Here is a 12,612-nt window from a genome sequence, read left to right on the forward strand (position 1 = left end):
TCGCTGCCCAGGGCAGGGGTGGGACCGGGTGGTCTTTGAAGGTCCCATTCCATGACTCGGTGCTCAGTCCCGCTGCGGGACGTGCTCCCCGCCCCTCCCGGGGGGGTCCCCCAGTCCCGGGGGGGGCGGCGGGTCCCAGCCGTGCCCGTGGTCACAAGAGGGCACTGCGAGCCCGAACATCCCGGGGACCCTCTGGCCGGAGCGGGGCGGGGCGGGGCGGGGGGGTGGCACCGGGGCCAAGCCGGGAGCACGGAGAGACCGGGACCCGCTGCCGGGGCCGGCGGCTTCCCCCGCCCCCCTGCTCGGGCAGCTCCCGGCCCCCAGCCCCACGGGGGTCACCCTCTGGGGCCAAGGGGGGGCACGGCCAGGGGCCACGACGGGGATGCTGGACACGGCCAGGGGACACGGCCACCACCCAGAGCTCCTGGCAGTCCGGGGACGCAGCGTTTGGGCCGGTGGCAGCTCCGGTAAAGCCCCGGAATGCTCTGCCCCATCGGCTGGCCCAGAAGTATGAGTGAACTGGGAGGTTCTGGGGGGGGGGGGGGTGTGGTTTGCCCGGTCCCAGCTCCGGTGGCTGATCCGGAGGGGCTCCTGGCCCCCGTGATGGTGATGGCCCTGCCCCGAAGGCACTGGCCCAGTGGCCGTGTGAGGGGAAACCGGGGCTGGCCATGGTGGCTTTGTCCAGCTGGTGCCGAGGTTTCCCCCCGTAACACCCAGTTAAGGTGGATCGGGGTGCTGCACACCCGGCCGTGGCAGGAGACAGGGGTGCTGGGGTGGCGTTAGGGCAGGGTCACCACCCTGTGCCCACGGGGACAGGGACACCGGCCTCCAGCCTGCAAACAGCCACGTCCCACCTCCCCGCACCCTGGGGTGTCCCAAGGGAAAGTCCCCCGAGGGTGCTGAGCACCCCTCCAGGCGGAGGATCAGTCTCAGTGGGGTGAGGTCCCTGCCTGGGGACACCTGGTGGCACTGGTGCCACCCCACCTCTGGTGCCACCTCTTCTCTGGTATCACCCCATCTCTGGTGCCACCTGTTTTCTGGTGTCACACATCTCTGGTGTCACCCATCTCTGGTGCCATCTCTTCTCTGGTGCCACCCCATCTCTGGTATCACCTCTTTTCTGGTGCCACCTCTTATCTGGTATCACCCATCTCTGGTGCCACCCATCTCCGGTGCCATCTCTTCTCTGGTGCCACCTCGCCTCTGGGGACCTGGGGACCCTTGTGGGCTTCCTGGCTGGATCCCGTGCCAAGCTCCGAGCCCAGCCAGCCCTGCTTCCCCGTGCCAGTGCAGGATCCGGCCTCAGGACCGTGTGCCCTGTGCGGGGGGGTCACCTGCGGGCCAGGCCCTCCAGCCGAGCAACCCCACACGGCAACCAGTGGCCACGGCACGAGGGCCAGCAGGCACGGAGCCCCCCCACCCCAACACCTCCACACTCCGACACCCTCACCCCGACCCGCTCCACCTTAACCCGCAGCCCCTCCGGCCCCTCATTTTCCACGGATTCCAGCAGCTTGACTTCTTTCAGCATCATTTCATGGCCGGAGGGCTGCGAATCCCCTTCTCCCCCCCCCCCCCCGCCCCCTCCCACCGCCTGTCCTCCCCCCCCTCCAATCCCAGCCCTCCCTCCCCTTCCCCCCTTCCCCTCTTTCTTTCCACCATCCAAATTTACAATCCCTCATTTCCATTCCGCTCCACCCTCTCTCCGGGGACTTTGTTCCCGGCCTGTATCATCCCATCCCGATTGTTCGGTGTTTATTTCAAACATTTTGGCGGGCTGTCACTGGATGGAAACTTAATTAATTGTGGGGTTTGTGGTGCTGGCACAATAGCGACCGAAGGGGGGGGGGGGGGGGGGATGAAATCCCAAGGGGCAGGTTTGGAGGGGGAAGAAGTGGGGGTTCGGGTGTGCGTGACCCCCGCACCAGGACCATCGCCGGGTGCCTCTGCTTCCCCGGGTGGAGAAAATGCCCCCCGTGGGGAGGGGGCTGCTGCTGGGGGTGTGCGTGTGTTGTAGTTTAGATGGAGGTTGGGGTGTATGTAACTCGGGGTACACAGTTCGGGGTGTGTGTGTGTGTGTGTGCAAACCAGAGGGGATGTAGCCTGGGGTGTGCATAAACTGGGGTGTAGATAGACTGGGGTGTGCGTAAGTTGGGGGGTGTGCGTAGGTTGGGGTGTATATAGGTTGGGGTGTGCATATGTTGGGGTGTATATAGGTTGGGGTGTGTATAGCCTGGGGTTCCTGGAGCCTGGGGTGTGCATAGGTTGGGGTGTGCGTAGGTTGGGGTGTATATAGGTTGGGGTGTGCATATGTTGGGGTGTATATAGGTTGGGGTGTGTATAGCCTGGGGTTCCTGGAGCCTGGGGTGTGCATAGGTTGGGGTGTGCGTAGGTTGGGGTGTGCATATGTTGGGGTGTATATAGGTTGGGGTGTGTATAGCCTGGGGTTCCTGGAGCCTGGGGTGTGCATAGGTTGGGGTGTGCGTAGGTTGGGGTGTATATAGGTTGGGGTGTGTATAGCCTGGGGTTCCTGGAGCCTGGGGTGTGCATAGATTGGGGTGTATATAGGTTGGGGTCTATATAGCCTGGGGTGTGTATAGCCTGGGGTTCCTGGAGCCTGGGGTGTGCATAGGTTGGGGTGTATATAGCCTGGGGTGTGAATAGATTGGGGTGTGCATAGCCTGGGGTGCCTGAAGCTTCGGGTGTGCATAGGTTGGGGTGAATAAAGCTTGGGGTGCCTGTAGCCTGGGGTGTACATAACCACGGGTGTGCATGGCCTGGGGGTGTAGATATGTTGGGGTGTATATAGCCTGGGGTGCGCATGGCCTGGGGTGTACACAGCTGGGGGAGGGTGCACAGTTTGGGTGTGCCCACCCTGGGGTGCCTGTAGCCCGGGGTGTGCCCAGCCACGGCTGTACCTAACTCAGGCCGCACACAACCGGGGGCGGGTGTGGGGTGTGGGGGGGTGTCTGTACCCCGGGAGGCACCCGCCATGCCCCAGCCCTGTCCCCCGGGCTCAGCCCGGGCCCCCGGGGCGAGCGGCCACCGGGAGCTCCGGGGGGTGTCCGGGGATGCCCGGGGCGGGCGTTACCGGTGCCGCCGCTGGGAGAGGAGGGGGAGTACGGGGAAGGGGGGGGGTGATGGTGGTGGTCCCGCCCCGCAGCCGCCATTGGCGGAAAGTTTGGGGCGCGGCGAGGGGTGGTGGCCCCCCTACCCCCCATACCACCACCACCACCACCCCCCGCCGCCCCCCCCCGGTGCGGGCAGCGGTGCGGGCAGGGCCGGGCCGCCCCGGGGCCGCCGCGGGGGCGGCCATGTGGGCGCTGCGGGCGCTCTGCCTGGCCGGGCTGGGCGCGGCGCTCGGCGGAGCCTCGGCGGATCAGTGCAGCTGGAGGGGCAGGTAGGCACCGGCACCGGTACCGGGAATGGGGGGGGGGGCGGCGGGGATGGAGCACACGAGGGTCCCCGGCTCAGCATCCCCCCCCCCCCCTTTCCTCCCCCCCGGCTACCCGGTTCGCAGCCCCTCGGGGAGCTCCCGCCCCACATCCTGCCCCCCCCTCCTTCAGCATCCGTGGGGCAGGGTCATGGGTGGGATGCTGGGACCTGCCTCAGTTTCCCCGCTCCTCCGAGCGGCTCCCCCCGCCCGCACAAGGTGATGCTGGCCCCCCGGGTGCCACTCGCCTCATCGGGATCCCTTTCCCTGAGCCCCCCCCGCCCAAAACGGTGAGAGGCATCTCCGAGGCCGGCGGGGCCCCCAGCTCCTCGCCGGGGCCCGAAGGGAAGGCGCCGAGCTGCGGAACAAAGAGCCGGGGCCCGCCGGGAGGGGCTGCCGCAAGCCCCACGCCGGGGCGTGGGGGGCCACGGGGGGGCCACGAGTAGCGTGGCCGGGACAAAGCAGCCCCCCGGCCGCCTCCACTCCCCTCCAAGCCCGGCTTTCCCGTGTGGCCCCCCCTCCCCACGCTGAAAATGCAGCGGGCAAGAGGTGGCTCCGGGCACCGTTTACACGCGAAGCCTGAATCCCGCCAGAGCGGGGGGGTCCCTAACCCCCCAGCACCCACTGGGGAACCCCCAAAGCGGGAGGATGCAGTGGAACAGGCGACCCCGGGGGTCATGGGCACTCTGGGTCGATTTTGGAGCCGGCCAAGGGTTCAAGGGGGGGTGTGGTGCCGTGGCCCCCACCTGAGCATCCCTGGGAGGGTGTCAGGAAACACGAGCACCCCCCGGATGATGCCCTTGCACCCCAAATCCGAGGCATTGAGGGTTTGGTGTTGTTCATCCCTGTGTTCATCCCACACGCCTCCACGGAGGGGATGCTCGGGGATGCCGGGGTGCTGCGGTGCCGGGGGGACACTGGTTGGGGGGGGTCCCCGTCACCCGGGGGGGTCCCGGCTGACGGGGGCCGCTGTGCCTCGCAGCGGGCTGTCGCAGGAGGCGGGCAGCGTGGAGCAGCTCTCCCTGCACTGCGCCGAGGGCTCGCTGGAGTGGCTGTACCCCACGGGGGCCCTTCGCCTCCGCCTGGACCCCCGTCTGCCCCCCACCACCGCCGCCATCAAGGGACAGAGCCCCCGGCATGTCACCGCCTGCGTCAAACCCTCTGGTACCTTCCGGGGGGCTCAGCTCTACCTGGAAAGGGAAGGGGTGCTAGAGCTGCTGCTGCCGGAGGCCCCCCGGCCCCGCGTCCGCTGCTTCAGCTGGTTGCCCCGGGAGAAGGTGGCCCTGTTCCTGCAGGCCACCCCGCACCGTGACATCAGTCGCCGCATCGCCGCCTTCCGCTACGAGCTGCGGGGGGACTGGCTGGCCCGCCCGGCGCTGCCCGCCGCCAGCCTCACCGGAGAAGGTGAGCCCCGGCTCAGCCTGCCTCAGTTTCCCCCAGGGATGGCACCTCCTCCCTTCCCAGGGTGTCCCCATCTGCGCGGGGGTGAGGGGATGGAGGGTCCGGATCCGAGGTGGGTCACCGGGAGCCACCGCGGTGACGAGTGGTGACAGGCTGTGCTTGGCCATTCCAGGAGCGTGCCGGCCGTGCAACGACACCGAGATCCTGATGGCCATTTGCACTAGTGACTTTGGTGAGTGCAGCCCCCCCCCTCCCCTCCTGGGCGCTGGGGGGTTCTGGGGCTTCGGGGGAGGGAAGGCAAGTCAAACTGGGGGAAAAAGCTCTGCAGGCAGCCCTGGCCTCCCCTTCCCAGGCCGGGCTGGCTTGGGCTGTAGCCATCAGTGTCACAGAGGCCACTGTGGGATGGGGACAAGGATGGGAATGGGAGCGTGGATGGGGACAAGGTCGAGGACGGGGATACGGATGGGGATGGGGATGAATACGAGGAGGGGGGATGAGTACAAGAATAGGGATGGGGATGGGAACACGGATAGGAACGTGGATGGGGACAGGGATAGGGAAGGGGATGGTAAAGGGGTTGGGACAGGGATGGGGATGGGAATGTGGATGGGAACATGGATGGGCATGGGGATGAAGACAGGAACAGGGATGGGTTTGGGGACAGGAATGAGGACAAGGATGGGGATGGGGATGGGGAAGGGAACGTGGATGGGGATGGGAATGAGGACAGGAACAGGGATGGGAACGGGGACAGGAATGAGGACAAGGATGGGGATGGGGAAGGGAACATGGATGGGGATGGGAATGAGGACAAGAACAGGGATGGGAACGGGGACATGGATGGGAATGGGGACAGGAATGGTGATAGGGATGAGGATGGGGACTAGGATGGGGATGAGGAAGGGGACAAGGATGGGAACAGCGATGTGGATAAGGATGAGGACAGGGCTGGGGATGGAGACAAGGATGGAGACAGGGACACGCTGACACCCCTTCCCGCCTTCCCCCTTGCAGTGATTCGTGGCAGCATCCGGAGCGTTTCCAATGATGTGGAGCTGCAGGAATCCGTCATCGGGGTGAGCGCCACCCGCATCCACCGCCAAAAGTTCCCCCTCTTCCAGGCGGGGGGGCGGCCGGTGGGCAGCATCCGCACCCCGCTGCGCTGCGGCGTCAAGCCGGGCCCTGGCACCTTCCTCTTCACCGGATGGCTGCATTTCGGCGAAGCCTGGCTGAGCTGCGCGCCCCGCTATAGGGACTTCCAGCGCATCTACGAGGGGGCCCGGCGTATGCGCCAGAACCCCTGCGAGTTCCCCGTGGACTGAGCAGCTCGGGGAAGGGGGCCCAGCCCCACGGGTGTTGGGGGGCTGGGGTCCCGCAGGCAGCGAGAGCATCCCCAGGGGGATGCAGCCCAGCAGGGATGATGCCCGGAGGCAGTGTGGCACTTCGGTCCTCGCCACGTGGCCGGGTTCCAGCAGTCCCCGCCGCCAGGCTGGGGGGGTCCTGGGAAAATCCTACGGGAATGGATTTTCCCAGGACACGCTTGTCCGTGGTCCCCCGGGACCTGCCCGGGTGAGGGGTGCAGCTCTGTGGGGCAATGGGTTGGGGCGCCCTGGGACCGGGGTGCTGCGAGCTTGGGGTGCTGCATGCTCAGGGGATGCTGTGGGGCACAGTGGGTCCGACATGAGGGGGCAGCCATTTCCCCCCCCCAGGAGGGCTCGGTGGCGGGTGGCCGTGGTGGCAGAGCCGGGGACACAGTGGGCACGGTGGGGTGCGGAAGGGCCAGGAGGTGGATTTGCAATGTCGGGGGTGGAAGGGGGAGCGGGACGGCGGCGAGCCTTGTCCTGGCCCTGCCTGCAGTGTGGGGCACGGGCAGGAGCCGTGGGGCGGATGCTGAAGAAGAGGAGCGAGGCTGAAGGAAGCAAGGGGGATGGCGAGGCGGGAGGAAGTCTGGCGTGGGGAGCAGAGGAGTCCCCGGCACGGCCGGGACAGGACCAAAGCGCCGATGGAGGAAGGTGCCGTGGGAGTGGGGAGAGGTCGGGCTGTGTCACCCGTCACCACCAGCCCGGGGCTGTGTCACCCGTGGCTGCCAGCCTGGGGCCGTGGCCTCACGGTGGCTACTGGGTCCCACCGTGCCTGGTTGCCAGTGATGGGACACGCCGTGCCAGCTGGGGGGGATTTTTGACCGTGGGGGTGGGGGGGGGGGCATCGTATGTGCACTAAAGTTATAACGATACCAAATTTGTGACTTTTCATATTTTTTTTTTTTTATAAACTAAGCTGTATTTGTAGCGTGTGCATCTCCTTTTTATTTTACAAAAAGCTGAGCGGGTTGTTCACCAACGGGTCCTGCAGGTGGGTGTTGGTGCCGGCACCGGTGCTTGCCACCATGTGAAGCTCTTACCCCCCCCCCTGCACCAGCACCAACTGAGGGGCTGGAAAGCGCCTTAATATTTATATCTTTATCTCTATATAGGGAGAGAGAAATTGGTATTTCTCAATGCTGCATCCCTGGTGCTCCCCGAGGTGGGTAGCTTTGGGGTTCCCCTTCCCGGGCAGCCCCGAAGGAGCGGGGCCGGGGCTGGGGACGGCGTGGCCCCGTGCCGGATGGATGACCCCGCCGGCGGAGCCGCTGTCAGGGACAATTCTCGTCAGAGCCACCGGCCACAAGGCCTCATTGTGCCTGGCTGCGCGACGCCGGCTTCCCAGCCCTGCCCGCTCCCACCCCACCGCTGCCCCCCTCCACGGGGGCTCCAGCCCCCCCACCCCGGCCTCCGGCTCCCGCTTCTCCGGGCTGCCCAGGGGTCCCTGGATGGTGGTGAGGGGGGACAGGAACCTGGCCAGGGGTGGGACATGGGACACCCAAGCCAGGTATGGGGCATGGGACCCCCAGCCGTGAATGGAGCACAGGACCCCCAGCCAGGGACCTTTTCTGCCCCATCAATGGTCCCAACAGAATCTCAGCGCTGGAAAAGCTCAGCCCCCCCTGAGCCTCCTCAGCGCCCCCCCCCCACCCCGAGCTCCCCAAACACCCCGAGCCGGGGTCACGGCACACCTCAGCTTGTGCTTTAATACCTTTTGGGTATTATTTCAGTAACACCTTTTCAAATACCACCAGACAGGCTGAACTGCCGGGTATTTGGTGCCCCTGCTCACCATAACGCGCTTTTCCTTGCCAAGAATGTGTTTCCAAAGAGCGCTGCGGGAGTTAAATATATATGTGTGTGTACATATATAAATATAGACACATATATATATATATAAAATGACGATCTGGTTGTGATAAGACCCTGCCTGCGAGCCTGCCCAGTGGGTTCGATACACAACACGTGTTTTCCCTTGAGAAGGGTCTCCAATGCTTATTTTATGCTTTACTGCCAAAGTTTGGTGCTCAGTTTGGGGCTGGGCTGGGAGGATCCGGCCCTGGGGGAATCCGTGCCGGGCTCTCAAGGATGCCAGCATCCCCTCGGAGTTTGGATTTTGGCGGTGGGCAGGAGCTGAGCAAGGCAGGGGGAAGGGGGAAGGAGTGAGAAACCCAGCGGAGGAGGAAAAAGGAGGTTGGAAAAGCAATAAATGAGGTGCAAAGGGAATTGCACTGCCCACGGCATCCTCTGTACGCCCCGGGGATAGAGCACGGCTGCTCCGACCCCGCTGCAATCCAGCACATTCCTCGCAGCTAAATTATGGCATTTTAATGCACCCAGCATCCGGCGCCTTTCTGTCCGGCAGCAAAAAAAATCTCTTGTTTTCCTTCAAATCTGTTTATTTGGCCAAACCAGCTCATTCTGCTGCGGCGGAAAGGGCTGTTCTCCTGCTCGTTCTCTGCCGCAGAGGTTTGTCGAGCTGTTTTCGGTGCCCTCTGCCCCCTGGCAGGTTGGGTCGGCTGCTCTCGCTTCCCGACGCTGCCGGCTCCCGCGGCGGCTGAGCCCCGGCCAGGGCACAAAGGCTTCCTACGGGACCATCCCACGGGGGGATCAGGCAGCCAGTGCCTCAGTTTCCCCACTGTAGGATGGGGATAACAGCCTTTCCCCGCTGCTCAGGGCTGCCGTGGCCTCGGCATCCCCATTTCCCCGGGGCCCGTTATCCGAGCATCGCCCCGAAAGCAGAGTCCGGCCCCGGCCAAGCCGAATTCCTGCCCGGCCTCTTGGCACGGAGCGTGGCCACAGAGGGTAAAAAACACAATGAGACAAACTCCGTCCCACTTAATATTTCCTCTGCAGGGTGGAAAATGCGGTGGGAGGCAGCGCAGCGTGGGGGGAAAGCAGGTTGGGGGCTGCTTTGGGAGCTGGGGGGGGGTCTCAGAAGGGGCAGCTGGATCCCAGCTGGGCTTGGAGAGAGCGGTGGCAATGGGGACAGGCATGCCGTGAGCCCAGGGAAGGGTCCCCTCTGCGGGCATCACGATGCCCACCCTCTCTGCAGCATCCCTGGGGATGGTCCAGACAGACCCGCTCCAAAAGCTCCCCCCCCCCCCCCCCGCCAACTCCCCGGGAGGATGGGTTTGGGGACACCACGGAGAGCAGTGCCCCAAAACCAGCTCCCCAGTGGAATTGTGCCCAGGGAGGTGCCCGGGGCTCCTCGTTCCGTGGGCTCAGCCCCACCATCGCGGCGGGGACAGAGACATCCCAGCCCAGGGAACCCTCCAGGGACCGTGGAGCCCTTCAGTCACGCTGCCGATGGGTGTCCACACTGGGATGGTAAAACTCAGAGCGGGGGCACTGGAGAGATGTCCCCTGGTCCCTGTCCCCACCCCGGTCACACAAAGGCAGCCGCCGTTTCCCGCCATTCCCCCTTTCCCAGCCCTTCTCCCCCCTCTCCTGCCCCCTTCGCCCTCCTCCTCCCCGGCTGCCGGATAAAAGCCCGAACGTGTGAATCGCGGGGCACAAAGGGGAGGCACAAAGGCGGCCGGTCCCGCTCAGCCCTCCCCGCGGCCCCCCGCCCCAAAGCGGGGACCTGCAGGCCTCCCATCCGCCCCGGGGATGGCTGCCCTGCCTGCCCTGCCCACAGCGCCCTGGGGCCCAGGAGCTGGCGTGGGGCAGGGGGATGCCCCTGGGAGCCGGGGGTCCCCAGTAGGGGCAGGATGATGCCCCTGGGGCCAGGGGATGCCCCATGGGGTCAGAATGATGCCCCCGGTGTTAGGAGATGCCCCACACGGTCAGCGTGATGTCCCTGGTGTTAGGAGATGCCCTATAGGGTGAAGATGATGTTCCTGGGATGAGGGGATGTCCCACAGGGCCAGGATGAGGTCCCTGGGGTTCAAGGATGCCCCATAGGGTTGGATGATGCTCCTGGGTCTGGGGAATGCCCCATAAGTTCAGGATGAGACCTCCAGGGTTTGGGGATGCCCCATAGAGTTGGATGATGCTCCTGGGTCTGGGGAATGCCCCATAAGTTCAGGATGAGGCCCCTGGGGTTTGAGGGTGCCCTATAGGGTTGGATGATGCTCCTGGGTCTGGGGAATGCCCCATAAGTTCAGGATGAGACCTCCAGGGTTTGGGGATGCCCCATAGGGTTGGATGATGCTCCTGGGTCTGGGGAATGCCCCATAAGTTCAGGATGAGACCTCCAGGGTTTGAGGGTGCCCCATAGGGTTGGATGATGCTCCTGGGTCTGGGGGACGCCCCATAAGTTCAGGATGAGACCTCCAGGGTTTGGGGATGCCCCATAGGGTTGGATGATGCTCCTGGGTCTGGGGAATGCCCCATAAGTTCAGGATGAGACCTCCAGGGTTTGGGGATGCCCCATAGGGTTGGATGATGCTCCTGGGTCTGGGGAATGCCCCATAAGTTCAGGATGAGGCCCCTGGGGTTTGAGGGTGCCCCATAGGGCTGGATGATGGTCCTGGGTCTGGGGAATGCCCCATAAGTTCAGGATGAGGCCCCTGGGGTTTGAGGATGCCCCATAGGGTTGGATGATGCTCCTGGGTGTGGGGGACACCCCATAAGTTCAGGATGAGGCCCCTGGGGTTTGAGGGTGCCCCATAGGGTTGGATGATGCTCCTGGGTGTGGGGGACGCCCCATAAGTTCAGGATGAGGCCCCTGGGGTTTGAGGGTGCCCCATAGGGTTGGATGATGCTCCTGGGTGTGGGGGACGCCCCATAAGTTCAGGATGAGACCTCCAGGGTTTGGGGATGCCCCATAGGGTTGGATGATGCTCCTGGGTGTGGGGGATGCCCCACAGGGACCCAATGAGGTCCCTATGGTTCAAGGAGGTTCCATAGGGTTGGATGATGCCCCGGGGCCAAGGGATACCCCAATAAGGTCAGGATAAAGCCCCTGGGGTTTGGAGATGCCCCATAGGATTGGACAATGCCCCTGGGACCAGGGCATGCTCCAAAAGGTCAGGATGAGGCCCCTGGGGTCTGGAGATGCCCCATAGGGTTGGATGATGCCCTGGGGCCAGGTGATGCCCGGCAGAGGGGCTGGGGAGGCACAGCCCAAGCCCTGGGCAGGACAGAGCAAGCTCTGCCCCACAGCGTTTGGTGAGGGGCAACAAAAGAGCCTGGTGACTCCAAGGACACCGACACCCCCCAAGACCTGCCACTCCTTGGGGAGCTGTGCCCCCAAAGCCTTGGGGCAAGGGGGGCTGCTCCGAGCCCCCCCTTTTTGGCCGGGCCAAGGCTGATCTGGCACCATCCCTGTGCTGGGGGGGGGATGCTGGGGGCTGGGGCAGGAACCCCGGCCCGCAGTGGGGCCCCCGTGGCCCCTCTCCCCGGTCCAAGGCGCCTGCGCTTGGCCGGCCGAGCTGCCGACAGCTGGTGGGAAGGAGCTTTCCCAGCACATAGCGACAAATTCCTGACGGTCGGAGCTGCTTTGCAGCCGCCGCGGCCCCGGCGGGGGGAAACCGCCCTGGAAAGAGGCAGATTAAAAGCTCTTTGGCTCCGGGGGCGGCGCATCCCAACTGGTTCCCCTCGCACGGCCACCTGCTCGGCACGGCACCCCGGGATGCTGCCGGACACCCCGGGGCTGGGGCAGACGGGGATGCTGCCACCTCCCCTTTCCGTCCCCCGTCCCCCGTCCTCCCCCCATCTCCCCACCGCCACCAGCCCCGGCCAAGTCTCGGGGGCCCAGCAAGGAGGGCTCGGCCCCGCCTGGGAATTGCTTCGTTAATTAATTTGCTCTGCAGCATCACAGGGGGCCTCGGGCTGCCCTCAAGGAGCAGCCCGTCCCCACGGACCATCCTCCTCCTCCACGACAGCCCCCCCCCTCTTTCCCCAGCTCCTATTTCCCCCGGATTTTCTGCTCACTCTCAGCCTTAACCAGCTCCACCTGCCAGCGAGCACCAGAAAATCAGAGAAATCCCCGTGGCCCCCGGTTTGGCCGCAGCCGCGCCGGGCCGTTTTGGTGGGATGGGGAGGGGAAACAGCCCTATTTCTAGGCCATAGGCAGGGTGTCGGGATGGCTTTTCCTCCCCGGTGGAGTCCCGTTGTCCCTCCGGGGGATGTGTTTAAGGGGGTCCGGTTGTCTGCACACCTTGGTTTGAGGGTAGAGCACACGCGTGCCTGCCTGCGCATCCTCATTCCGAGGGCGGAATGTTTGCTTCCCGCAAATAAGAGCGAGATCGGAACAGGAACACGTGCTCGCCTTTGGCAGCTCCTCCCTTGGCTGCTGCCTGCGGTGGCTCGTGGGGAAAGGGGGGCTCCAGGGAAGCCCCCTCCCCAGTCCCGTTTCCCTGCACTCCGTTCCCAGGCTGGGGCTGCCCACGGGGTTTCCTCCTCCGCCCATCACGCATGGGTGACATCCCCATGGCGAGGGTACCGGGACCACTGCAGGGACCCCCAGAA

At 65.0% G+C, this 12,612-nt stretch overlaps 1 protein-coding gene across 1 annotated transcript; it reads left to right on the top strand.

The window, feature by feature from the left end:
- The first annotated feature begins 3,314 nt into the window (after positions 1-3,314).
- METRN (meteorin, glial cell differentiation regulator) lies at positions 3,315-7,120 on the top strand. The gene is made up of 4 exons (XM_074158625.1): positions 3,315-3,400; positions 4,416-4,837; positions 5,007-5,066; positions 5,849-7,120. Exons 1-4 carry the CDS (start codon positions 3,315-3,317, stop codon positions 6,154-6,156), a joined length of 876 nt encoding a protein of 291 aa, XP_074014726.1. The 3' UTR covers positions 6,157-7,120.
- Positions 7,121-12,612: the final 5,492 nt, after the last annotated feature.

The sequence above is a fragment of the Numenius arquata genome, chromosome 14 (assembly GCF_964106895.1).
Source record: "Numenius arquata chromosome 14, bNumArq3.hap1.1, whole genome shotgun sequence".
In the NCBI taxonomy this organism is placed as follows: domain Eukaryota; kingdom Metazoa; phylum Chordata; class Aves; order Charadriiformes; family Scolopacidae; genus Numenius; species Numenius arquata.

Excerpts from the sequence above, each read along its gene's own strand:
- METRN (XM_074158625.1), top strand. The coding sequence starts at position 3,315 with ATGTGGGCGCTGCGGGCGCTCTGCCTGGCCGGGCTGGGCGCGGCGCTC. Across the intron at positions 4,838-5,006 it reads CGCCAGCCTCACCGGAGAAG|GAGCGTGCCGGCCGTGCAAC; the intron begins GTGAGCCCCGGC and ends TGGCCATTCCAG. Across the intron at positions 5,067-5,848 it reads CATTTGCACTAGTGACTTTG|TGATTCGTGGCAGCATCCGG; the intron begins GTGAGTGCAGCC and ends TCCCCCTTGCAG.